At 42.4% G+C, this 26,554-nt stretch overlaps 1 protein-coding gene across 6 annotated transcripts in view; it reads right to left on the reverse strand.

The window, feature by feature from the left end:
• The window catches only part of ANK3 (ankyrin 3), a 380,917-nt gene that overhangs the window by 225,802 nt on the left and 128,561 nt on the right, over positions 1-26,554 (reverse strand). For all 6 annotated transcript variants that reach the window (XM_043988596.1, XM_043988597.1, XM_043988598.1 and 3 more), the window contains exons 2-5: positions 17,528-17,629; positions 16,827-16,925; positions 16,446-16,544; positions 5,235-5,333 (exon numbers count right to left, since the gene is read on the reverse strand). In XM_043988596.1, the coding sequence (XP_043844531.1) occupies positions 5,235-5,333; positions 16,446-16,544; positions 16,827-16,925; positions 17,528-17,629 (399 nt within the window). The remainder of the gene's footprint in view (positions 1-5,234; positions 5,334-16,445; positions 16,545-16,826; positions 16,926-17,527; positions 17,630-26,554) is intronic.

Below are 26,554 nucleotides of genomic sequence, written 5' to 3' on the forward strand. Positions count from 1 at the left end.
AGATGGAAGATTCCCAGGGAAATTTGGAAGGTCAGTCCCTCAAGGTAACAGATTTCTACTTAGAGCAGGCATTTTAATGGAGATACAGGCATCCAGGCACTTTGGGTTGGACATAGACAGAAGGAAAAGCAATATGAATAATGGAAAATAATCAGTACCACTATCATTTACATTTGACTTAAGGACAAAAGCAGACATAAATATGTGCATGCTGAGACCCCTGGCCCACCCAGGCTTTGCCTCTGTTTCTGTCACTGTTTGCCCAGCACTTAGCATAGTGTCTTGGGCATGGGAGGCCTTAACAAATGTTTTGTGAATTTGTCGCTCATTGAACTTGGCTTAGTTTTTGGCTGGAAGAAGGAGACCCCTGGGATTTACTGTTGGCTGATTCACTTGTGGTTAGTCATAGAACCCCTGACTCTCAGAGCTGGGAGGGACTGAAGGAGCCAATGAGCTCATGGTAGACCTGAGGAGTGTGCTCTGTCCCAACATCCCTGAGAAGGTGCCACTTAGCTTCCAGCTGACCCAGGAAATGGAGTTCTTCCTACCTCCTGGAGCAGTCCACTTTACTTGTGAACAGCTCTAAACATAAAGAAAATTTCTAACACAGCCTAAATCTGCTTCCCTGCAACTTATATCCATTGCTACTTCTCCTGGCCTTTGGGGTCAAGAATGAGTTCATTCCTCTCTTGGACATGGCAGCCTTTCAAAGACTGAAGAGGACAGTGGGAATGAGGAACACTTGGGTTCTGCTTCAGTCTCTTAATGTGTGACACCAGAGAAATCCCCTTAACCTCTATGTGCCTCAGTCTCCTCCTGTATAAAATAAGGAAGTTGGCTTTGATGCCTCTAAGGTCCCCTCCCATTCTAAATCTATGATCCTATGGTTTCTACTGCTCCGAAAGTTTCTCTTTTTCCAGAGTAAATATCCCTCACTCCTTTAACCCTCTCAAAGATATCTTGTACTCATGTTGTGCATTACACATGTAGATATATACACATATATTATGTATGTAGCTATATCTATAAATGTGAATATCGAAATTTAGAGAAAGTGAGCAAGAATGAGTGAGCAAGCAAAGAAGAGAGGAGAGGAAAGAGTGAGAGAGTAAGAGAGAGAGAGAGAGAGAAGAGAGAGGGAGAAAAGAGAGGGAGGGAGAGAAAAGAAAAAGAAGAGAGAGGGAGAGAGGAGAGAGAGAAAAGAAAGGGGAGAGAGAAAAGAGAGAGGAGAAAAAGAAGAGAGAGAAAAAGAGGAGAGAGGAAAAAAAAGAGGAGTCAGCAAGCATGGTAGAGTGACTAGATAGTGGTGTTCTCAGAAACAGGAAGACCTGGGTTTAAGCCATGCTGTTGGCACCTCAGGCTCTGTGATCCTGGACAAGATGCCAACCTCTCAGTTCTCTAGGCAATGCTCTTGGACTATAATCTGCAGAGAAGGTACCAAACTGCTCTGGCAGACAGATTTTCCTTACTTGGGAGCTGTCTTTACCAATGAAATCATAGATCCCATCCCTATCCCCTGTGTGTGTACATTTTTTCTTCTGCTCAGTAGAACTTCTTGAAGGCAAGGGCAGCTTTACTGATCTATTTCCTTCTAGTGGATAGGCCTGGCATTTAATTGATGCTTGTTAATTGCTTGACTGATAGACATATCAAGGCATGGTCTCATTGATATTAGTCAATTGGAAAAATGCCAAAGTATCACAAACCATATATCCATTTATTTTGTGTAACACAATGAAGATTTTCTTAGAAAGTCATTTGGTAAATAACTTTTGGTAGGCTGAATTATTTGGTAAATGAATTAATTTAGGGAATTACATTAAGGGACTCGCTATTGAAAGCAGCCCATGGAGGAAAAGCAGGAGGATGGCTCCTGTGTATTTCCATTGGTGCTGAAATCTGTCTTTTCTTTTCCTTTTTGGTCTTGAAGACAAATGCCTGGAAAGAACTTTTGTATTATTTTTACTAGAGAATTGGCAAGCAGCTTGGGATTTTATTTGGGTCACGATATTTATTCTTTCTGTTGTGCTTGTGGCGCAACTTGGAAAGGAGCTCAGGAGCAGTAGCGGACTCTGCAGCAAGGGAGAAGCGCCCTTCCCCTTGAGCCTCAGCCTTCACCACATCATCTTTCCAAAAGCCTCTGAAACTGGGGGATCACAGAATGCTACAACTCACAGGGACCTGATTAGGAATCATCTAGTCTGAATCTCTCATTCTGCAGGGAACTGAGGTAAAGTGAAGACTTGAATCCACCTCCCTTGACTGCAGATACATGGTTATTTTCCATTTCCTTGCTGCCTCTATTCTTTCCATAAGGGCTATTTCCTCACTCAGAAACCTACCATAGATATCTATAGTTCTTGGATCGAGTCCATTCTAATTCACCTTTCATTCTAGGACCCTCCAACATTTGGCCCCATCTCACCTGTGGAACCATCCTACCTGCCTGTCCTCAACACAGAGAGAAAGCATCTTTGTGGAGAGCCCTTCGATTTTGGAAAGCAAAAGAAACCTGCTTTTGTGTCACCTATATTTCCCACTGTATCCCCCTTCCACTTTCAAGGAGACATTCCCATCTTCTGCTGCCACTAAGCTGGTGTCCTTTTAATCTGAGAACAAAATGGAAATTGGAAGCCAGTGGCTTCTCTGCCTCTAATTCCATGTTTATGTTCAATGCTGATTCTTGCAAATGCAAATTCTTAAGGTCCTCTCTGCCTGGAATGCAAAGGTGCCCACTTTAACACTGACAAACTGTAGCTAAGACGATTAACGCTGGTACTTCCTGCTAATGCCAATTAAAGATGCGCCAGCAGACACCCACTTTCAGGCATTAGCGCTGTGTTAGTGGGGCTCAAATTAGTAACTCCAGGTTCTGTTTTCAAACCGAGTTTAAATCGTTCAGCTTACGATTTTCACAGTTATTCTTAGCAGAGAGGTAAAAGCAAAGGGATTTTATTTGGTGTAGAATCTGTTTTATCTTGATAATTCAATTTCAATGGCAGCAAAGGAAGTAGAGTCTTGTATCATCAGGATATCAAAAGTCCACAAACAGGAATGCAAATCTGGGGGTGTGTTTCACACCACGATGACAGGATGACAGCAGTATCCTACAGTTAAAGTTAGAAGGGACCCTTTTCATTTTATAGATGAGGAAACTGAGGCTCAACAAGCTTAAGCAACTTGCCCAAAGTTGCAATGATGCAATCAGTTTCTCTGATTCCAAACCATGAACAAAAGCCAAGTTAAAAAAATTAGAAAATATATGTAAGTATAATAATGTTTTGCCCACATATGTTGACTAGTTTTGCCAAACGGTTTTGTTTTCCTCTTTGTAATACTTTGGTCTAAGGGATGACGTCTTAAAAGTGGAAGAGCATGATACATTGGGAAATATAGGTGATAGGGAGGCAAAAGATAGCAATAAGGTTTATTTTTAAAATCACTTAATATAGATGCAGGTTGTTTATGGTTTCTATAATTGGGGAGTTCTCCATGAAGCTATTTGTTAACCAAATGTTGAAAAGAGACATGTAATAAATCAAATATATGAGGGGGCTTACTATGTAAAGACCCTGATGGTGAATGCTTTTGCAAAAGATCCTTAGGTTATGGAAATAATCATTCTCCTAATGGAAGCAGCCTAGCTTTGGAAAGAATGTTGGGTTTGGGAGTTAGGAGATCTGGGTCATGCTCCCCGGCTCTGCAGAACTAACTTGCTGGGAGATCATTACCAAGTAAAGCGTTTCACTGCTTTTTAGGTCTCTGTTCCCTTGAAAAGGAGATTCTACTTGAAATGTCAAGGTCCTTTCTAGCTCTGCCATTCTGTCATTCTAATTTATTGGTTGGGTCAGTACAGATTCCTGTTAATACTTATAAAGTAAGACTTATGAATTGCTTAAAGTGAGGCACACATATATTTGTAAACTTGGACTACAATGACACCTGCAAAAAATGGTTATTTGTTCTCTTGGAATCCAACTCCATGTCTTCCACCATTTCTATAGATATGACATTTGGCATATCCAAGAGGAGAGTGGGAAATTCAGTGAAACATGGACTCAGTACTCAAACAGATCTATGATCCACTCTAGGCAGGAGTGCTCTCCACCGAAGCAGTTCTCAACCTATCCATGTTTGCCCGTGTGCTACTGTCACCCCAATGCTCTCACGGTGGGTAACAAGTGGTCCAGTATAGCGGAAGTCTTTGCTCTGTGAGTACTAGATACATTTCTGAATATTCAGATGTTGGGAATAATAAATTGTAGGGAAGGTAGGGTGATGTAGTAGCTAGAGAGACAGCATTGGGGTTAGAAAGACCAAGGTTCCAGTCTTGCCTCTGACTATAACTAGCTGATAAACCCTGGGGACACACATTAGGCAGCTTTCTAAGTTTATAGATTACAGAGAAGGTAAAGACCTGCATTTGTAGAGGGCGTCTGGGGAGTAGGGATCCCTATATAATTCAGTGTTTAGTACACTGTCTGGTCCATATTACGGGTTCATATTACTGACTTTTTTTGGGGATGGGATGGGGCAATGAGGGTTAAGTGACTTGCCCAGGGTCATACTGATAGTGTCAAGTGTCTGAGGTCAGATTTGAACTCAGGTCCTCCTGAATCCAAGGCCAGTACTTTATCTACCTAGCTACTTTTTAATGGATGAATCCTGACACTGATATAATCACAGGTCCAGTCCAAAAAATAAACAAATAGGTTGTAGTTGTGAAATATGTATCAAAGTTAAAAGATTTACTTCCAGAAACTGCTATGTAATATTCAGCCATTATTATAATTATACTCTTACTAAAAAAAAAAAAAACTACTACAAACAAATCTCAAACCAATATTTAATTACAAAGATCCTTGTAAAAAACTGTCACCCTGGAAGCAAAATGCTAAATTTAAGGAAGTCCTGAATGAATGTAATAAATGTGAATAATGGTTCAATATCCGAGTTGAATCAGATACTCATAGAGAGACAATGTGTTTCAGCAAAATGACAGATTCTTTGAATTTTTAAAAGCAGATTTGTTCATGTTTCATTAAAAAAAGATCAGATAAAATCCCTATATTCACTTCTCAATGCACTCTTAAGTACTAATGTGGCGATTCGGCCTCTCTGTATTAACCTTTGATACAAAGGGAAACACGGAAAGAATCTGGCTGTGTGAAAATAGCCTGTGAATGACAAGTCAATTATAAATAGAAAAGAAACCATTTAAGACCATTCATTACCTCGGTGGCCAGACTTTGACTTGCTCCATTATCCAGAAGAAACTTGACGACTTCCAAGTGATTTTCCTGGGCAGCCATATACAATGGTGTAAATCCATTCTGCAAAGTGAGACAAACAGGTCAGTTCAGCGTGCTAACATCATCCACTTTTCAACCCGCTGGTGTAATGAGAAAAGGCCATCAACTTTCTTCAAAACATCCTGCTGGTCACACATGGTTAGACTGGCTCCCAGGCTACTAGGGGGAGGGAAAGATGGTAGCATAGGGACCATACTCAAATCCTTTCCAGCCTAGCAGAACCTTTCTGAGTATAGATTTCACTGGCATTGTCTTTGAAAAGCCATCGTCAACAAGCCCAGGACTCAGTTTCCCCTTCTGTAAAATGAGGGGAGTTGGACTAAATAACCTTTGAGGTCCCTTCTAGTTTTAAATCTATGGTCTTGTGAACTTGTCTTCTATTTTGTCAGGAATGAATTCTTCAGGGAGGAGGGTTTGCATACAACCCACTAACACAGGTAAACAATAAGCTTTAATTTCACCATCGTCTTTTCAAAAAATTAACATATCTGTTTTGTGAAGCCATGAACATCTATTGTAAATAGAAGACACACTATTTTAGGGTTAGGATAAAGACCTAGTCAGATGGCTGCCTGGTTTGAGACAGATTAACAGAGACTTTAAATTGCAGTCAATTTTGTTATAAGAATAATAAATATCCATGCCTCTGAAAGACAGGAACTTCACTTCCCAAGATATATGGTAATGTGCATAAATGTAACTTCTAAATGAATTCTATATAGTCAGTTTCCTATTTTTATTTTCATTTCCTTGAATGTTTATTTTTATTTTTATTTTTAGTGAGGCAATTGGGGTTAAGCGACTTGCCCAGGGTCACACAGCTAGTAAATGTTAAGTGTCTGAGGCCAGATTTGAACTCAGGTACTCCTGACTCCAGGACTGGTGCTCTATCCACTGTGTCATCTAGCTGCCCCTCCTTGAATGTTTATAAGGCATTAATTTCCAAATGGTTTATTTATCAGGTGGAATTAGCAAAACTCCATTGCTAATTGCCTTGTGGCATTTGCCTGTTTCACATTATTTTTATGTAGATTATACCATATTTAAGTCTAAAAACCATCCTTTGAAAATAATATTTAGCTCCAAAACCTAGGAGTGGTTTTTTAAATTCTTTTCTTTTATTCACTCACCAAATGACACTGATTTTTGTCTTGGTAGAAATACTAGCCAAAGGGCTGGGCCTAGAGTTAGTAAGTCCTGCCTCTGTTTGTGTGACCCCTGTTTTACTGCAGAGGAAACTGAGGCTGAAAGAGATTAAGTGATTTGTCCAGAGTCAAGACCTGGTAAGCGTCTGAAGTGAGATTTGAACTCAGGTTTTCCCGGTCAAGTCACTTAAGTTCTCATTGCCTCAGACAACGTTCTGAGATTCTGAGTTATGAGTTGCTCCTATGCTTTGGTGGAAAGAATTTCCATACCAGCATTTAACCAACTTGACAAAATTGTAAGTCTGGACTAAAATGAACAAAAGGAATCTCACATGTGAATCCTCTACTCTTTATTCTAGAGTCAGATAGTCTAATTCCTCTGATTCTTACTGCAGATGTGACCTGGAGGAAGACAGTCACTTAACTTCAGTTTTCTCACCTGTAGAGCTGAGATTGGACTAGGTCAGGGCCTCTCAATCTCTTCTGCATCATAGCCCCTTTTTGGCATCCTGGCTGGGTGACCCTAGGCAGGTGACTTAATTGCTCATTGATTTTGGAGCAGAGGAGTGACATGAATTGGGAAGATGATTTGGCAGCTAAGTAAGAGAAAGGTTGTAGAAGCATTAAACTTGAAGCTGGGAAACTTGGAAGGAGGTGATTTGAAAAGTATAGGGAAGAGGTTAAAAAAAGGTCTGAGCAAAGATTCTAGTAGTGTGATAAACGATAATGGTGATTATGGGGGGAGGGGGGGAATAGCGATGTTGATGGTGATAATGATGGTGGTGGTGGTGGTGACGACGACGATGATGATGGTAATGTTAGTGACTGATGTGGTGATGGTGAAGATAATGATAACAATAGCTCACTTTATATGGCATGTTGATGGTTGCAAAGCACTTTATATTTACTCTGTCATCTGATCCCCACAGCAACCCTATGAGGTGGGTGCTATTATTACTCTCATTTTACAGATGAGGAAACTGAGGATGAGAGAATTTAAGTGACTTGCCCAAGGTCACGCAGTTAACAAGAAACTGATGCCACTCTCACAATCGCTCTTCTTGACTCTGAGTAGAGCACTCTCTACACTGTTCCACCTCTGCTCAAAGGATCGCAGCTGCCAAATCATCTTCCTAATTCATATCACTTCTCTGCTCCAAAATCTTCAAGGTAAGAGGAATTGGAATGAACCCAGTTCCTTACCCCAACTTGGTCTCTCCATAATAATAATAACTAATATTTGTATAGATCTTAGGTGTTTGTAAAACACCTTTACATAAGTTATCTCATATGGTCTTCACAAACACCCCGAGAGGGAGGTGCCTTATTATCCCCATTTTTCTGGTAAGGAAATTGAGGCTGAGAAAGACTTAAGTGACTTACTCAACCTTGAGGAAGTATCAGAGGCAGGATTTGAACTTAGGTCTTCCAGATTTCCAGGTCCAACAATCTATCTACTTGTGCTTCCTCACTGACTGAGCTGAGTAGTTTCTACCCCATCCATAAAAGGGTCCATCCACTCCCCTCCACTCAGTTCCTTTGACACTAACTGTCCTTTACATCATCATCCTGCTAACTCTATGCTTTTGTGAAACCAGTTATTCGTGTCAGGTAAACTAAGTTTGTATGGGATTATAGTGAAATATATAGGTCATTTCAAAGAGTGGTTATAAAGATAGCTGTGGAGCCAGAAAGATCTGGGTTCAAATGCTGCTTATCAAACATATGTGTTGTATGTCCCTGGATAACACACTTAACCTCTCAAATCCCTGAGCAATGGACTCTAAATTATAGAGGAATTGATGATCTGCAGAAGGAGTTTCTACATCAAGAGGTAGGGAATTAACATATATTAAGCACCTACTATGTGCTAGGCACTGTGCTAAACACTTTACAAATATTATTTCATTTGATCCTCACAACAGCCCTGGGAGGTAAGTATTGTAATCACCCCCATTTTCCACCTGAGGAAAGTGAGGCAAACAGAAGGTAAGTGACTAGAGTGACTAGTCACAGAGCTAGAAAGTGTCTGAGGCTGGATTTGAATTCAGGTCTTCCTTACTCCAATTCCAAGACTGTCCACTGTGCCACCTCAAAGTAACTCCCTGTTCTGATGACATCACAGGTGGAGACAAAAAAGAGACGTTGATGTTAGATGGCCTTTGATGGTGTGCTCTATGCAGCTAAAGTGGATGCATTTTTTTTGTTTGTTTTTGCAGGGCAATGAGGGTTAAGTGACTTGCCCAGGGTCACACAGCTAGTAAGTGTCAAGTGTCTGAGGCTGGATTTGAACTCAGGTCCTTCCTGAATCCAGAGCCGGTGCTTTATCCACTGTACCACCTAGCTGCCCCTAGGATGCATTTTTAACATGTCATCTTCTGACCATCCCAAAGTCAGACTTCTCAAAGGGTCATCAGGGACATGGTTGTGTTTTCACATAATAAGTGTTTTTTTCTAACACCTTTCCCCCACCCATTGGTCTTTTGAGCAAGCTGGGCAAACCTCATTTAGCTCAAAGAGGATTCGGCCAAAGCTCTAATGCTTTAAGCTTTGGGGTACTTAATGGACCATGTTTTGTGAGGATAATTGTACTCACAATGATCATTCTGAGAATCTGGATTCAGCTTTGGGGACAGCTTGAGGGGCAAAGAAAAAGCTTGTGAAACAATTGCTCCATAAGTGTTTTTTTTTGTGTGGAATTGTCTTCATTTCCTTGTCCTGTGGAGTTTATGCATATTAACACTCAGAACTAGGAAATAAGTTAAAAAGACCTTTGACAACAATGAGAGACATCTCTATATCTATACATAAAAACTCATGAGCTTCCTCTTGAAAAGAGGCTCTTGCCCAGGTCCTATTCACTCTTACTTCACATATTAATTTGATATCTGGCCTCTTAATTAGAAGCAAAAAAAATAGGAGGGGAGGGAAGCTGATGCAAACAGGGGGAGTGACAACAGGAAGTGACAGGTTGAAAATGAGGCATTGGAGGACAATGAGTTGGTGAATCAACACCATGCCGTCTGGGGAGCAGTTGAAAACACTGGGCTCGTTAGCTTGTAGAGAGAGGTTTGGAACTATGGAAAGGGATAGGAGAAGTGTCTTCATCAAGGCTTGCAACCTGAGGGTTATCCTAGACCCCTTCCTCTCTCTGTGACCATGCACCAATCCTCCCCCACCTCCGTATCCAAGCATTGCTAAGTCCTAATATTTCTACCTTTGTAACATATCTCGGATATGCCCCTTTCTTTCCTCTGACACTGCCAACTACCCTGGTTGAGGTCCTTATTGCCTCTCACCAGGACTATGGCAATAGCCTGCAGGTAGGTCTCCCTGCCTCAAATCTCAGCAACTCAAATCTATCCTCTATTCAGCTGTCAAATTAATCCTCTAAAACATAGGTCTGACCCTATCACCTTCTGGTCAATAAACTGCCAGGGCTGCCTATAACCGATAGGCCCAGATATCAGATCCTCCATCTGACTTCCAAAGCCTGGGACCATATGTTCTCTCGCTCAGCACATCTTCCTCTCCTCCACGCCCTCTGACACAGTGACACCGGGCTCCTTGGTATTCCTCCCACGGGCACTCAATCCCCCGACAGCATTTTCTCTGGCTGTCCTCCATGTAGGGAATGTCTCCCCCCCAACTCTGCTCCAGGTTTTCCTCATGCCCTTCAAGTGTCAGCTGAAGTCCCACCTTCTGCTAAGTCTCCTCAGTCTCCCTGAACACTAGTACCTCCCTCCCGTTCATTCTCACCAGCTCGTCCCGGGTACGTCTTGTTTGTACACAGCTGTTTGTGGGTTGTCTCCAGCATCAGACCTTGAGGTCCTTGAGGGTGGCGGGGGGGCTTTCTCCCTTTGCCTCTAGCATGGTGCCTGGCACATAGGAGCTGATTAACAAATGCTAGCTGACTGACTGTCCAAAAGCAGGATGAGTTTTGCTAAGAGGGGATGAATTTTTTATTAATGAAAGTATTTGATCAGAGGATGGATGCTGCCCTGGTAGGGACATTCTGAGGGGTTTTTTGCTAAGGATGGATTGGATGGCAGGGCCTCCAGGTCTCTCCAACTCTAAGATTCCATGATTCCAAGTTATAAAAGACTGTCCCTGTGCAAAGGTGCTAAAGACAAGATAATGACAAAAAAGCAGCCACAAATACCGTTAAGCACAGCCACCAGAGACCAAAGCAAATGGGGAAAACAGCTGGATTCCATCATGGTAGAAGAGGTGGCATTTGTAATGATGGACCTGACTCATTAAGAAAAGGTTAGAGTATATTTAACTCACTATGTCTACAAGATTCCATTTAAAAGCAACAAAGGGAAGGGACTCTGGGGTAGTGATAACACCTCCCTCCAGGGCTGTTGGGGGACCAAATGAGAGAACATATGTAAACTGTGTGGCAAAGGAAGGGAGGAAGAAAGCATGGAAAGAAAGAAGGAAGGATGGATGGAAAAAAAGAAGGAAGAAGGATGTAAAGAAAGAAGGGAGGGAGGGAGGAAATAAGAGAGAGAGGAGGAGGAGGAAGAGGAGGGAGAGAAAGAGAGAGTAAGAGTAAGGAAGGGAGGGAGAAAGGAAGGGAACAAGCATTTATTAAAGTCCTACTATGAGCTAAGAACTGTTCTAAACACTGCATAAATATTACCTCATTTTATCCTCACTTCATTCCTGGGTGTTAGATGCTATTATTATCCCCATTTTGCAGTTGAGGAAACTGAGGCAGAGGATAAGTGACTTGTCCAGGGTCACAGAGTTAGAAAAAGACTGAGGCTGGATGTGAGTTAAGTTCTTCCTGATGCCAGGCCCAATGCTCTAACTACTGAGCAACCTAGCTGCCTATACAAAGCAATATAGCTATATAAATTCTAGTCACTATTATTATTATTAATAATAATCTGCTTTTAATGATGTTTTATCCATGACAGTTTGAGCTTCTGGTATGATTTTTGTTTAGAACAAAAGCCTTCTGTACCAAAGGATACAAATCTCACCCTGATAATCCTTCTCTCCCTGACTCCTAGGTCAGTGTGTTCCCAGTGCCACAAATAGACTTTGGCTGAGACAAGCCACGGCAGCGTCCTCCCTCAGCTGCTGGGGCCCTCGAGAATCCTCTGGAGGCAGACATTAAGGGTGATGGGTTGACAGCTCTATGGAATGTAGTCTTGGAGACATTAAAAACTTTAGCATATTAAGCTTTTAATTCATCTACACTCACAGGATCTCTCCCTATTCCTTTGATGTATATGTGTTGTCTTTCCCAGATAGAAGGCAAGCTTGTTGAGTGCAGCAGCTGCCTCATGTTTGTATTTTTTATCCCCAATGCGTAGCATGGAACCTAATGCCAAATTGGTGCTTCATAAATACTTGATGACTGTTTGTGGAATAATTTATTATTTTCCCCCCATTTGGCAAACGAGAGAAAGAAAGGCTCAAAGTAGCTGAGTGCTTTGACCAGGATAACACAACAAGGAAGAGGCAGGATGGGGATTTGAACCCAGGGCTTCTACTTCAAGTACAATGCTCTCTCCACTCTTTCTCTCACTGCCAATAAATTACTTAGTATGAGCATTAGTTGCCACATATAGCATCTTATGCTTGACTTGTAAACATTATTATTGGTTTGAATGAAGCTGCTTATTTCTTATTAATCAATCAATCAATGAACATTTATTAAGCACCTACTATGTGCCAGGCAAAAGAGACAAAAAGATAGTCCCCAACCTCAGTGAGCTTCCAATCTAATGGGGAAGGCGACATGTGAACAAAATAATCCAAAGCAAGCTCTCTACAGGATAAATACTTGTATTCTTTTTTTCTAGCCCAAGTGGCCTCCTGGTTGTTTCCCTAACTTAGCATTCCATCTTTCCACCTCTTTGCCTTTGCACCCCTGGACTTGTCTCCCTTCTCACCCCATGTCTCAGAATTCTTTGTTTCATTCAAGGTTCAGTTTATGTACAAAGCCTTTTCTCCCTCCATGCCCAGGCTTAGAGCTTCATACTCTTTTCCCTCACTCTCAGATGATATTTTTCTTCCTGTTTGGTGTAACACTGGCACCCCAGAGTCAGGCAATCCATGAACAAGCATTTATTAGCTACTGACTGTGTGCCAGACCCTGCATTAAGTGCCTAGGATGTGACAACATAAATAATAGCAGAATATAAGCTGCTTGAAGGCAGGGACTCATTCACTCCAGCACCTAGAGAAGCTCTCTGGGGAGCCTCTGAATACATGCTTTCTGAGTAAGTGATAGAAGGAATTCATGACATTGCTGGGTCTGGCCTCTGTTCAAAGACCCCAAATCAATTCTATCTGTCTGTCTGCTACTAGTTTTCTTTCCAAGATGAGGATGTTAAGTGAAGTTGTTGGGTTTATTTTGGTATCTTTTTTTTTTTTTGCAAAAATTTGTGTCACACTTTAAATGCTGCCTGCACCCTGAAATTTTTAATAGGACAAAATGGTTGCCTTTCTTTTCTCTGAAATGTCTACAGGATTTAAAGTTGGAAGGGACTTCAGAGGTCAGATAGCCAAACCGCCTCACTCTACAGATGAGGAAACTGAGGCTCAGAGAGGTTCCCCAAGACTGAAGCCTGGTCCCCTTCCCTGTGTCCCACCCTCAGCTTCTCTCTGCTTGTGGCCACTCCGATCCACACCGTGTTCAATGGCTCTGCCTTAGAAACTGGCTTCTGAAGTATCACTCACAGGCTCCACTGCAGACGTGCCTGACCGCACAGCCCCCTCGTTATGGATTCTAGCCACGTGACAATGCAGGCAGGCGGCCACAGGGCCAAGGACCTCTCAACTGTGCTCTTTGGTTCATGAGATTTCAAACCCAGCTCCACGAACCATGGGATTTCACCGTTTGTGTCCTCCCGGCTATTTTAGACATCATTTCTAGGGAAGAGACAGCCAGAGAAACTCAGATGGACTGCGACTTATTTTAAAAAAAAATGTGCTTTTCCACATTTTGCAGGCAAGGTCAGATAATATGAAGCCACTGGGCCTGATGAAGTCATTCCATGGTTAAAAGGTACCTCAGAGGCTAGTTGGTCTAACTCCTTTATATTGCATATGAGGAAAGTGAGCCAAGATTAACTTATCCAACTGATTTATCAGCGGTCGGTCTTACTCATTTCTCATTACATGTCAGACATTGGGCTAATCACTGAGTATATAGAGAAAAGAAAAAAACAAAACATTGTCTTGCCCTCAAGGGTGTCACATTCTCATGGGGAAACAACATGTAAATAACTAGGTATCTATGGGTTGTAGAGTCAAATCCTAGGTTGTGTGACCCTGGACGAGTCACTTAACTAGTCTTCTTATATTGTGTGACCCTGGACAAGTCACTTAACTAGTCTTCTTATATTTTGCCCCACTTCTCAGGTACTTTTCTATCCAGTAATGTTGGCCTCCATGTTGTTCCTCACACAAGACCCTCCATCTCTCAGCTTCTGGGCATTTTCTCTGGCCACCCCCTTGCCCAGAATGCTCCCCTTTCTCATCTCCCCTTCCCAACTTCTCGGGTAGCCTTCAGGTCACTGTTAAAATCCTTCCTCCTAAAGGAAGTTTTTCCTGATTCCCCTTAGTTCCAGGACCTTCTTTCTGATGGTGATCTCCAATTGATCCTGCCTAGACCTTGTTTGTGCTTGATTGTTCGGATGTCCTCTCCTCCATTGGACTGTGAGATCATTGAGGGCAGCAGCCGTCTATGAGCTTACTTTGAATCTCCAGGGCTTAGCTCAGTGTCTGGTACACAGCAGGTGCTTAATAAATGTTTAGTAACTGATTTAAATGCTTAGGACTCCCAAGAGCATCTCTAAGGTTGTACGTTGTTGAGTATCTGTGTTGACAAAGGGAAGTTTTTTTACCAAGAACTCCCTATATCAATGAAGTCACTGTTTCCCTCACCCCTCTTCCCTACCCTCCAAGGCAGAAAGAGCTATTTCTATTACAATCAAATGCTTTGCTTCTTCTGAATTCTAAATTTATTAACACTTAAATTTAAGGACTAATTTCTAGAAAAACATAGGATCATAAATTTTGAGCTGGAAGTGACCTCAGAGGCCGTCTGGTCAAACACCCTCATTTTATAGATGAGGGAACTGAGACCCAGGCAAGTGGAAAAATTTGCCCAATGTCACACAGAGAGTAAGCATCGGAAGCAGGATTTGAACCCATATCTTCGGACTCCAGAGACAGTGCTCTTTCCACTGTATCATACCGCCCTAACATCATTCCAGGTGACTTTCATAAAAAATAATAGAATTACAGGTATCTACACCTAGAATTGGAAAGAAACACCACTTTTTTGGGGGGAGGCAATGGGATTAAGTGATTTGTCTGAGGCCAAATTTGAATTTAGGTCCTCCTGACTTTGAAAAAGCAAATCTAAAAGAAATCAGGCTGATGGAAGCTTCACCCTCGTCTCCCTTTTGGCCTCTGGATCTGAATGCCATCACTAGGATGAGCAATGCTTGGTACGGGGGAAGCCAGCTACAGGTCTGTGGACTCGGAAGATTGTCTTTTTCCCCCCCAGCAAATAAACCTGAATTGTTCTCCTTAGATAAAGGTGGGACAATGAACTGTAAGCTTATCATTCTATTCTTAGGACTTGGTGAAAGATTCTGGAGGACGAATCACAAGTCATAAAGTTTAGAGCTAGGGAGAATCTCTGCCACTTACTATTAAACAACATGACAAACCTTCTGGGACTTCAGTTTTGTTACCTGTAAAGTGACTGGATTACAAGGACTCTGAGGCCCCTTCTCATGACCAGAGACATCAAGTATATCCTATAGTCCTATTTTACCAAAGAGAAATTGAGGCCAGTAGTGAAAACATACAACAAAATTATCTCTAAGTATTTGGGAAGTTGGGCAACACAGTGGATAGAGCACTGGGCTTGTAGTCAGGAAGATGGTTCATCATGAGTTCAAATCCAGCCTTAGATATGAGCTGTGTGACCCTGGGCAAGTCACTTAACCCTGTTTGACTAGTTTCCTCATCTGAAAAATGAGCTGGAGAAGAAAATGGCAAACCCTTCCAGTATCTTTGCCAAGAAAACCCCAGATGGGCTCATGGAGAATTAGACATGACTGAAACGACTCAACAACAACAAAAAGTGAAATCACTTGCCCAAGATCACAAAGTAATAACTAGCAGAATCTGAACCCAAGCTTTCAGTTTCCATGAGCAGTGCTTTTTCCATTGCTCCAGAGATACCTTCTTAGGGGATTAGTCTCTCTGTGTCTCCATCTCTCTCTCCATCTCTTTCTTTCTGTCTGTGTCTGTGTCTCTGTCTGTCTCTGTCTCCCTGTCTCTCTCCCCTATCTCAGAAAACCAGGCAATTGTTAGGATGGATCTGGCCCCTTGCCAAAAGGTGGAATGCTGGCCAGAAAGTGACTTGTTCCCTTACACTACTGGTTATAACAACCATGTGCTTTGGACTGCTAGGATCAGTTACCATCTTCTGGAAATCCTTTCCCCCCCTCCCCAAAAGCTGGTTTCAAAACTCTTCCTTGTGTCTGGTTGGCATCACTGGCTTATCTCAAGCCAACATGACACATTCTCCTGTCCTCTGTTGAAGACCAGTCAGCTGCTAACTTTTCCAATCCCAACACACAGGACTATTCATTAATACAGAATGTTTTCAAAGGAGTGTGGGTTCATAGGCAGTGCTTGGAGAAAAAAAATCACCACCTCCTTAATTTCTGCGTTAGAGATGATACTGCAAAGGAGCTTAAAATGCAGAATGTTCTGACAATGATATAAACATTTTTTCATACTGACTATGACCCCATCCTGGTCCTAGATGGTATATAAAAATACATGCATACACATGTATATATGTGTACACACATACATCACACACATACCTATCAATAAACATACTACTAGGAAACATTATTCCTGCAGTTATACCCATAAAACTTGTTTAGTACAATCCATTAGTAAACATTATTAAATGCTCCATGAGCCACCTTACCTGAGATTGTGCATTGAGGTTGGCTCCATTTGTTGCTAATACTTTTACTACTTCTGTCTGCCCTGCCAGAGATGCTATGTGTAAGGCCGTGTTTCCTTTCTGCAAGAAGGGAAGAGAACAGCATATTGTTGATACACTTGTTGTCACATACATGTTCCAGGACCTTGAATCGGCAGGACAAGTCTTTTCAGGATGAGTTGCCACTCAAGTAAAAGAGTGATCGCTAGGAGGTCTTTGTAGTTCCTATCGGGGGCTGTAATTGTCAGTGGCAATTGGTAACTGGACATAAGAGGTACACTCTCTTTCCTACAGGCGCTACAATTGTCAGTGACTTTGGTAATTGGACAGATAAATAGAGAGCACTGGGTTTGAGACACTGACCTTTGTTGCTGCATCCACATTGGCATCTCTGTGTATCAGTTCAGATACAACTTCCACGTGCCCTTCTTTAGAAGCAAGATGGAGTGCGTTCAACCCATTCTGATGAAAAGTAAAGAGAAAGTTTGACTTGGCATGTTGGAAAACCATATACAAACTTCCTATAATGGATTCTCAAGATAACAATCCTCACCAGTGAACTCATGAGACAATCGCCTATGTGTAAATGTTATAGGAATTTTAGTTAGAGGAATAAAGGTTTTAAGATTAAATGACTTCTTATAATCATCATGAATTTCAGAACACATTGGAAGACAAACACCTTGGGATCTGAAGGCTTTGATGTAAGAATTTGTTTCTTCTTGATCATGCATATTTGCAACAAGGTTTTTGTTTTTTGTTCTCTCCAGGGGTTGGGGAGGGGGGACAGAGAGAAAATAGATCTTTGTTAATTAAAAAATAAAAATAAATTTAAAAGGCAATACATTTTGTATGCCTTACCATCAAAAAAGAAAAAAAAGATCTAACCACTTTCTTAGGCAAGGCAGAGGAATACTTCAACATAGATGATGAAGTAACAAGTAATAGGATGGAGGGAAAGGCAGGAAGGTCAATTTGGGATAATACTAGGCCAATGTTGTTTGCAAAGCAAATACCCCTAAGATTGAGAGAACCAATCAAGTGCTGGGTTCCCCAGGCCTGACCTGATTGCAGATGTTGATGTCCACTCCATTCTTGATGTAGTCAAGCGCCTTTTCCAAGTTTCCAGCTCGAGCAGCTCTTAGGTAGCTGGCATTTGCATCAGACTGAAAAAAGAGAAAGAAAAAGGTGGACATTAAGAAATGAGATGGAGACATCTCTGTTTTCCATCCCAGCTTCCAGTCTAAACAGGCAGAAAAGAAAGAACGGGACACCATGATGATGGCCAGTTTTGTGACTGTTGGTCCTAATTGGAGCAATTTGATGTCTTTGGTGAAAGTCTAAGAAAAATCCAGAAACAAACCAAGATCTGAAAACTATAGCTATGGTTGCATAAAGATATGCCTTTATTTATATAACTACTGTTGAAATACTGTAAGAAAGGTGTACAGTCTGAGAAAGAGAGAGAGAGAGAGAGAGAGAGAGAGAGAGAGAGAGAGAGAGAGAGAGAGGGAAAGAGAGGGAGGGAGGGAGAGGGAGAGAGAGAGAGAGAGAGAGAGGGAAAGAGAGGGAGGGAGGGAGAGGGAGAGAGAGGGAGAGAGAGAGAGGGAAAGAGAGGGAGGGAGGGAGAGGGAGAGAGAGAGGGGGGAAAGGGAAAAGATAAGTGGGAGAGAGGAGAGAGAGAGAGAGAGAGAGAGAGAGAGAGAGAGAGGGAAAGAGAGGGAGGGAGGGAGAGGGAGAGAGAGGGAGAGAGAGAGAGGGAAAGAGAGGGAGGGAGGGAGAGGGAGAGAGAGAGAGAGAGAGAGAGGGAAAGAGAGGGAGGGAGGGAGAGGGAGAGAGAGAGGGGGGAAAGGGAAAAGATAAGTGGGAGAGAGGAGAGAGAGAGAGAGAGAGAGAGAGAGAGAGAGAGAGAGAGAGAGAGAGAGAGAGAGAGGGAAAGAGAGGGAGGGAGGGAGAGGGAGAGAGAGGGAGAGAGAGAGAGGGAAAGAGAGGGAGGGAGGGAGAGGGAGAGAGAGAGAGAGAGAGAGAGGGAAAGAGAGGGAGGGAGGGAGAGGGAGAGAGAGAGGGGGGAAAGGGAAAAGATAAGTGGGAGAGAGAAGAGAGAGAGGAAGAAGGAGAAGAAAAGGAGAAATCAGAATGAAGAGAGAGAAAAGGGAGGGGAGGAGAGAGATTGAGAGAGAGAGATCGAGTTAACATTGACACAATAAAAGTTTATCACACTATGGAAATAGATGTCTCTTAGAAAAATCCAACCGAAGACCTCTTCCTTTTTTTCCTGATCCTACTAAGCACAGGAGCATCATTTAAGTGAGGCTGACTTCTTAATTGTTATAAATTCAGGAAGAAGTTGATGTCAGAATGAGATGCTGGCAGATATACAGAACAGATGTCAAATTCCTTGTGGGGAAAAATACCCTATTAGCCTTTGCATGTTCATGATGCACCCTCAATCAATCAACAGGCATTTATTAGTTTCCTGACTGGAGGCATTGCACTAGGCTCAGGGTGTATACAAAGACAAAAACCAAAACAAGGACTTTATATTCTGTTTGGAGGGATGTGCACATATATAAGTACATGCAGAATCAAAACAAGGCAGTTTGGGAGGGAGGACATTAGCACTTGGAATGATCCCGGAAGGTTTCATGTAGAAGGTCATGATTGAGCTGTGTTGTGAAGGGAACTGGACTGTCTAAGAAGCCAAGGTGTGGGAGGAGGCATTCATTCCAAGCATGGGGGATGAGTGCAAAGTCATGGAGACAGGAAATGAAGTTTTAAGTGTGAGGAACAAAGGCCAGTTTGGCTTTGAACTGTTGAAGCCACAATTTGGAGAAAACTCCATCAGGAGCATGGATGCCATTTGTCTGAAAATGTTCTTCTCTGGCACAAGATGAAACTGACATGGATTGCTCTAAAGTGAAACTGACAGGTTACATCTTTACAGGAAGGGGAAAGGAAGAACAGACTAGGGCATGAGAGGAGATATCTTTGTTTGTTTGTTTCTTTCTTTGGTCAATCAGTCCTGCCTAATTCATCACAGAAGCAATTTTCTTGAAAGAGTCAAATAGCTCTCAATTACACAGGGCCTTGTGATTTATTAAAGCTTCCTTCACAAAACCCCAAATTGCTATGGTAGTCCAAGCTATTATCAACTTCCCTTTTCACAGGTGAAGAAAATGATGCTCAGAAAAGTGACTGCCCACACAATGAGTCCAAGGCAGATTTAGGATTAAAATCTCAAATTCTCTCTGATTCTGAGTCAATCAAAAAAGCATCTGTTAAACACCTACTCTTTCCCAGGTGCTAGAGATACAAATACAAATATAAAATATATAAAATATAAAGAATGAAGCAATCCCCACTCTTAAAGCACTTAACTGCTAAAATGGAATAGATGTTTCATTGTATCCCATTGCATTTCATGAGATTAATAAAATTAAGAATATGAGGGCCTGAAAGAACTCTGACATAACAATGTGAATTTTCAGATGATGGAACTTTTTCTTTGCAATTGAAACAATTTATTTAAGTTGAGAAGTTGGGAAACATGAAATTAGAGATATAATTGAGGCTCTTCAGTCAAAGATCTGGGACTGTAAACTGTTCTAGTGAAACACCCCTGTATGTATTTACTACAGGGGAGGAGGTGAGAAGGATGGAATGCCAGGGAGACTTGTACAAATACACAGAGCAAATTGGAGCCAGGAGTTAAGTGGAAAAGGAGAAGCGATAAGGAAATCAGCCAAAGGCTTTGGTAACTTGGATAAAGGAAACTCTAATGTGGTCTTCAAGGACATTCGCCTCTGCCTGGAAAAGTGTGGCTTCCCATATCTTTGCAACAGTTAGAAAAGAAATGGGCTGGATGAAGATGGTTCACTTCTGCTTGCACAATCATCCACTTTGTGTCGGCTCAATGACTTATCTGTGAATTTTCCCAGAAGGGCTCTGACGCTGTCCTTGGAACTAATGACATCAGCCCGCCTGAGTATTTTGACTGCCAGAGATAAAGGCTAAAAGCTAAAAGCCCCAAAGACTAAGTTCCAGGGCAAGAAAACAACCAAGGGGTCGCAGAGGAGTCAGAACAGAATGAAAGATTCAGCTCAGCCAGCTCAAGAGATTTTAATCCTGGAAAGATTTACTTGTCCATTTGCATCTGAGGTTGGTTTTATTCCTAAATTGTAATGTAAGAAAACATACAAAAAACAACTAATTGCTACTGAATTGACTGACTGGTGAGCTCTCATCCAGTTTGGCTCTTGTCTCTGGCAAAAGGCACTGGTGGCTAAATCTCCCAAAATGATACTGGCTTTGGGTAAGGAAGAAATAAACTAGCCTTTCACATGTAGCTTTCAGCTTTAAATATGACCACCCTCTCCTAATTCCTCTTAAGTCCATCTGCAGCATTGGGATTTAGAAGGGAGGACAAAAGGGGAAGAAGAGGAAAGAAAGGAAGGGGAAGAGGAGAATAGGGAAGATGAAGGGAATCAGGAGGAGGCTGAAGGATGCAGAGTTATCCAATCAATAAATATTCACTAAGCTCTCACTATGTACCAGGCACTTAAATGAGAACCAAAGGGATGGGCCCTCTTACTCTTCCCCACATCCATCAGAGAAAACACAGAAGAGGGGAAAGAACATTGGACCCAAGGTCCGAAGACTAGTTTGAGTTCTGAATATCTTCCTTCCTCACTGTGTGACCCCAGGCTGTCTCTCCCCCTTGCCTGGAACTTTCTCCCTTCTTATCTCCACCTTCTGGCCTCCCTGAAAGTGTCAGCTAAAGCCCCAGTTTCTTCTTCTTCCTCCTCTTCCTCCTCCTCCTCCTCCTCTTCTTCTTCTTCTTCCTCCTTTTTTGTGTGGGACAATGAGGGTTAAGTGACTTGCCCAGGGTCACACAGCTAGTAAGTGTCAAGTATCTGAAGCCAGATTTGAACTCAGGTCCTCCTGAATCCAGGGCCAGTGCTTTATCCACTGTGCCACCTAGCTGCCCCCTAAACCCCAACTTCTACAAGAAGCCTTTCCCAGACCCTCTGAGATTATCCCCAGTTGAATATTTGAGAACTTCTGATTATGAAGAGACAGTGACTTTTAAGATCTTGTAGGATCACTTGATCATAGATTTAGTACTGGGAAATACTCATTTTGTTTCATCTCCTCATTTTACAAATGAAAAAACCTAGGCACAGAGAAGTGGTCTGGCTCATGTCACACAGGTAGTGAAGGGCAAAGCTAGGATTTGAACCTAGATCCCATCTCCAAATCTGGTGCCCTTCCCCAGGTCCCAAAGCCAGCAGTGGTGCAAGGTCTGTTGGGAGTGGGAGGGTCTGCAATAAGTTACCGCCCTATTCTATTTGAACAATGCTGTGTAATGGGGAGGGGGGGGAGGAGGGAGTAAATTCATTCAATTTAATGGAGTTTCTCTGAAGTTAAAATGACCAGTATGACATTGCAATTGCCCCTTCAAGGGTGCAAGTTACAAAGGGGGTAAATTCTGAAATCTATCTGTTTTTGTTTTTGTTTTTAGTGAGGCAATTGGGGTTAAGTGACTTGCCCAGGGTCACATAGCTAGTAAGTGTCAAGGGTCTGAGGCCGGATTTGAAGTCAGGTCCTCCCGAATCCAGGGCCGGTGCTCTATCCACTGCGCCACCTAGCTGCCCCCTGAAATCTATCTGAGCGGCCAATGGAAGAAAGAAACGATAGGAAGCAAGTTTATGATAGCAAAACGAATTGGAGAATTCACACTTTTTTGAAAGAATGCCTCCCATAGAGCCAGGTGTGTGTTGGCAAATGAATAAATGTTTGTGGGGGCAGTGCAGTCCAGTGGAAAGAGCCAGAGACTTGGAGAATCTGGGTTCAGGCTTCTACTCTGACCTTTGCTTGCTGCGCGACTATGGGTAGATCTCTTTGCTCTCTGAGTTTCATCTGTAAAATGGGAGTACTCCCCAACTCCTGTTGGTTGTCTAACAGAGTTAGCAGGAGAAAAGAGCTTTGTAAACTATCTGTGTTGGTGAGAACACCACCAGGAGTCTGCTGAGGAATCAGCAATGACCAACTGATGCTTCAAGGAAGATCTCATGCCCAGAAGGTGCTCAGACGAGGAGTGTAGTGCCAAGATGCCTCAGAAGGCTCCCACCCTGCACCCCTTCTACCAAAGCCAGAGGTCAGCATTCCCTCTCTTGCAAAACACTAGAGATGACTGACATTAGGATGTTTCCCTTCATGGCTAAAATGGTTTCCGGTTTACAATCTTTTTTTTTTTCTATTAAAAACTACTTGAGAATAAATATTGCTGGAGGAAATTGGATCTTGAGAGACTGAGCTCGGCCAGATTGAGAGTCACACAGAGTCATTAGGAGCAGCAGAGATGGACACAAACCAGGTCAGTATTTTATCAGGGTGGCCACGATATGAAGGCAAGAATTCACAGAATTGAGTCTTTTTTTTGGCATCATTCAGGGTCGGATTAATTTCTTTTTTTTGGTAAGGCAATTGGGGTTAAGTGACTTGCCCAGGGTCACACAGCTAGTAAGTGTTAAGTGTCTGAGGCCGGATTTGAACTTAGGTACTCCTGAATCCAGGGCCGGTGTTTATCCACTGCGCCACCTAGCTGCCCCGGATTAATTTCTCATAGTCATTCAATGGGCAATGAGTATGAACTGCTTTGAAGCACTTCTCGCATCTGTCCCCTGCTCCCTCCTGCCACCATCACCTGCTGCCACGGGCACCTCTACAAAACGCCCTCACTCCAGTATGTCCATTCAATCCAATTTAATTGCCTATATACAAAGACAAAAGATGAAACAGGGAGTCTATGTCCTATGAGAAGGGGCCTGTTGGGTAGGCGTCACGTGAATGGAGAGAATAGAGACAGACCTGGAATGAACAGGACTTGGCACCTGGTTGGGGATGAGGAAAAAGGAAGAGTCAAATATGTCTCCAAGGGGGCAATTTTTGGTGACTGGAAGGATGGAACCCGCCTTGGCATGAATAGAGACGTTTAGAAGGGGGGGGGAGATATGTGCAGGGGAAATGATCACTTCTATTTTGGACGAGGGGAGTCTGAAATGCCAATGGGAGAAGCAGGGGAGCTATCCAGCAGGCCGATTGTGATGTGAGCCATACAAAGTGTGGAGATGAAAGCCTTTCATGGAACAAAGATTCTCATTCCATTGTAGGCCAGTGTCTCTGCTTGGCAGTGAGGTTGGAGAAAGGCTGGCTCTGCTCTATGGCAGGCCTTGAATATCAGGTTAAAATCTAGGCTTTATTATATGGGCAAAGTGGAGAAAATTGGAGGTTTTTGAGTAGGCCTGGCTTGAGGAAGAAGGTTGGTAGGGGCATGGGGAGCAACACAAGAATGCAGAGGCCCCTTAGGAAACTAAGGTATCACGAATAGAATAGAAGGAAGGGTCAGTCTACAAGCCCTTATTAAGTGCCTATGAGGTGCTAGGCACTATAATAAATGCTTCAGATAGAAAGGCAAAAACCACAGCCCTGACCTCAAGGAATTTCCATTTTAACAGTGGAGACAGCACATAAATAATGAGTTACATACAAGAGCATATGGAAGATAATCTCAGAGGAGAGGTTCTGGGGGAGGGAGGGGATGTGTTTGAGAGGCTCAGAAAAGGTCAGGGGAAGTCAACACTGCTATTTGACTAGATATAAGTGATGCAGGGGCAGCTAGGTGGTGCAGTGGATAGAGCACCTGCCCTGGATTCAGGAGGACCTGAGTTCAAATCCGACCTCAGACACTTAACACTTACTAGCTGTGTGACCCTGGGCAAGTCACTTAACCCCAATTGCCTCACTAAATAAATAAACAACAACAACAAAATAAGTAAACAACAAACCAAATAAATAAGTAAGTAAATAAGTAAATAAATAAATAAAGTGATGCAGTGGATAGAGTGCCAGGCCTGGGGTCAGGAAGACCTGAGATCAAATCCAGCCTCAGATACTTACTAACTATATGACCTTAGGCAAGTTACTTTAACCTCTGTTTGCCTCAGTTTCCTCATCTGTAAAATGTGAGTAATAGTAGTTCCTACCTCCCATAGTTGTTGGGAGAATCAAATGAGTTAGTATTTGTAAAGTGCTATGCCCAGCACATAGTAGGTGCTATGTAGACATTTGCTATTATTATTAATTTTTCCCTATTCACCTTTTCCTCACTATTTTTTCCACATCTTCCATTAAAAAAAATCTGAATTTTTTTTTTAAGTGAGGCAATTGGGGTTAAGTGACTTGCCCAGGGTTACACAGCTAGCAAGTGTGTAAAGTGTTTGAGGCCGGATCTGAACTCAGGCACTCCTGACTCCAGGGCCGGTGCTCCATCCACTGTGCCACCTAGCTTGCCCCCCCCAAAATCTGAATTTTTAGAGCCTTTTCGCTTAAATCTGAAGAGAAATCCATGCTGGGATGGCATCAAGTATCGATAGTTCACTGAGAAAGTCACACAAAAAGAATAGGGGTTTGGCATAACATTGGCTCTTGCTGCTTGCTCAGGTGAGCCTCGTCAGCCCTTGGGAGTAGACTGTGGACAGAGTCACATGTCAGGAGGGGAGTTCACAGGCTCCCTTGGATAGCTCCTTGTCCATGTCCCAGTCGGGTCAGATTTTTGACAAAGGAGATGGACCCTAAAGGTGACATGGCTGCACCTCTTACATTTGTGCCTGGTTTGGAAATGCTTTGGATTTTCACGGTGCCTCCATTTCATCATGACCTATAGCAGGGCTGCCCAAACTCGCCAATTTACAGAAGAAACCATCCATTGATCTCAGGGAGAGTAATGAGTCAGGTGAACATTCAGGGGAAAAATGAGGGACCCACGTGCAATCTACTCTCCAGGAGGGCCCTGATGACAGTCAGACTAATTATTATTTGTTTGGAATGAAACCACCTTCAAAAAAAGACTGTAGAATGAATAGGCCAGGAGCCTATTCATTCAGACAGAGACCTGAGCATTTGTCCAAAGGTATTTCCATGAATGTGAGGCCAGGTGAGCCCAGAACACTTTGGAGCTCACCAGGGCACAGTCATTCTCTTCCATGTGCTCATAGCTGATGACCTTGGACACCTGCATTCAAAATGGCACCTGTTTGAAGATGCCAAGCCCTTAAGAGTTAATTTTTTTCTCTCTTATTTTCCATAATAGTTGTGGTGAATGGTGATCCAATATCAGGAAGGAGTTCAAAAGGTTTTCTTTCAGGATAAAAAATAATTGGAATTATTGTAGGGAGGGCTCTCTATTTAAGGGGTAGGTAGATGTCACACTGGATAGAGCTCTGGGCCTGAAATCCAGAAGCTCTGAGTTCAAATTTGACCTCAGACAACTACTAGCTATGTGATTGACCCTGGATAAGTCACTTAACCCTTATTAGCTTCAGTTCCTCATCTGTAAAATTGGAACATACTAGAGAAGGAAAAGGTAAAGCACTTCATAAGCCCTTGGGGTCACAGAATTGGACAAGACTGAACAACAACAACTCTATATGACAATGATTTCTGAGTTTAGAATTCATGATGTAGTCTGCTACCTCTTGAAAGATGTGTGAGGGACTCAAGATGCAGAACAAATCCATGTTTTCAGACAAAGCTAATGTGAGAATCTGGTTTTGCTTGGCTATTCATGTTTCTTACAAAGGGCTTGTTATTCTCTTTTTTCTTTTTCCAACACAGAGGGTGTTGGGAGGGTGAAGAGGGATAGAGATAAGGTAGCAAAAAAAAAAGTAAAGAAAAGAAGGTGATGAGATATTTAAAAATATATGTATTTTCATTCCAAAGTTAATGAACACCCCAAAGAACATTTCCATATACAAAGGAGAAGAGAAAAACAGTCTATATTAACTCATGAATCTCTATTATGTACAGATTGCTTTGGGGGGATTCAACATGCCACTTTCCAAGCTGCCTTGCTTATCTGTGTTTGCTTCTGAAATTTCTTCTGTTCTTTTCTGTGCATTAAAAATATCTATCTATCCATCCATCCATCCATCCATCCATCCATCCATCCATCCATCCATCCATCCATCCATCCATCCATCCATCCATCCATCCATCCATCCATCCATCTATCTATCTATCTATCTATCTAT

The sequence above is a fragment of the Dromiciops gliroides genome, chromosome 2, assembly GCF_019393635.1.
Source record: "Dromiciops gliroides isolate mDroGli1 chromosome 2, mDroGli1.pri, whole genome shotgun sequence".
Lineage (NCBI taxonomy): Eukaryota > Metazoa > Chordata > Mammalia > Microbiotheria > Microbiotheriidae > Dromiciops > Dromiciops gliroides.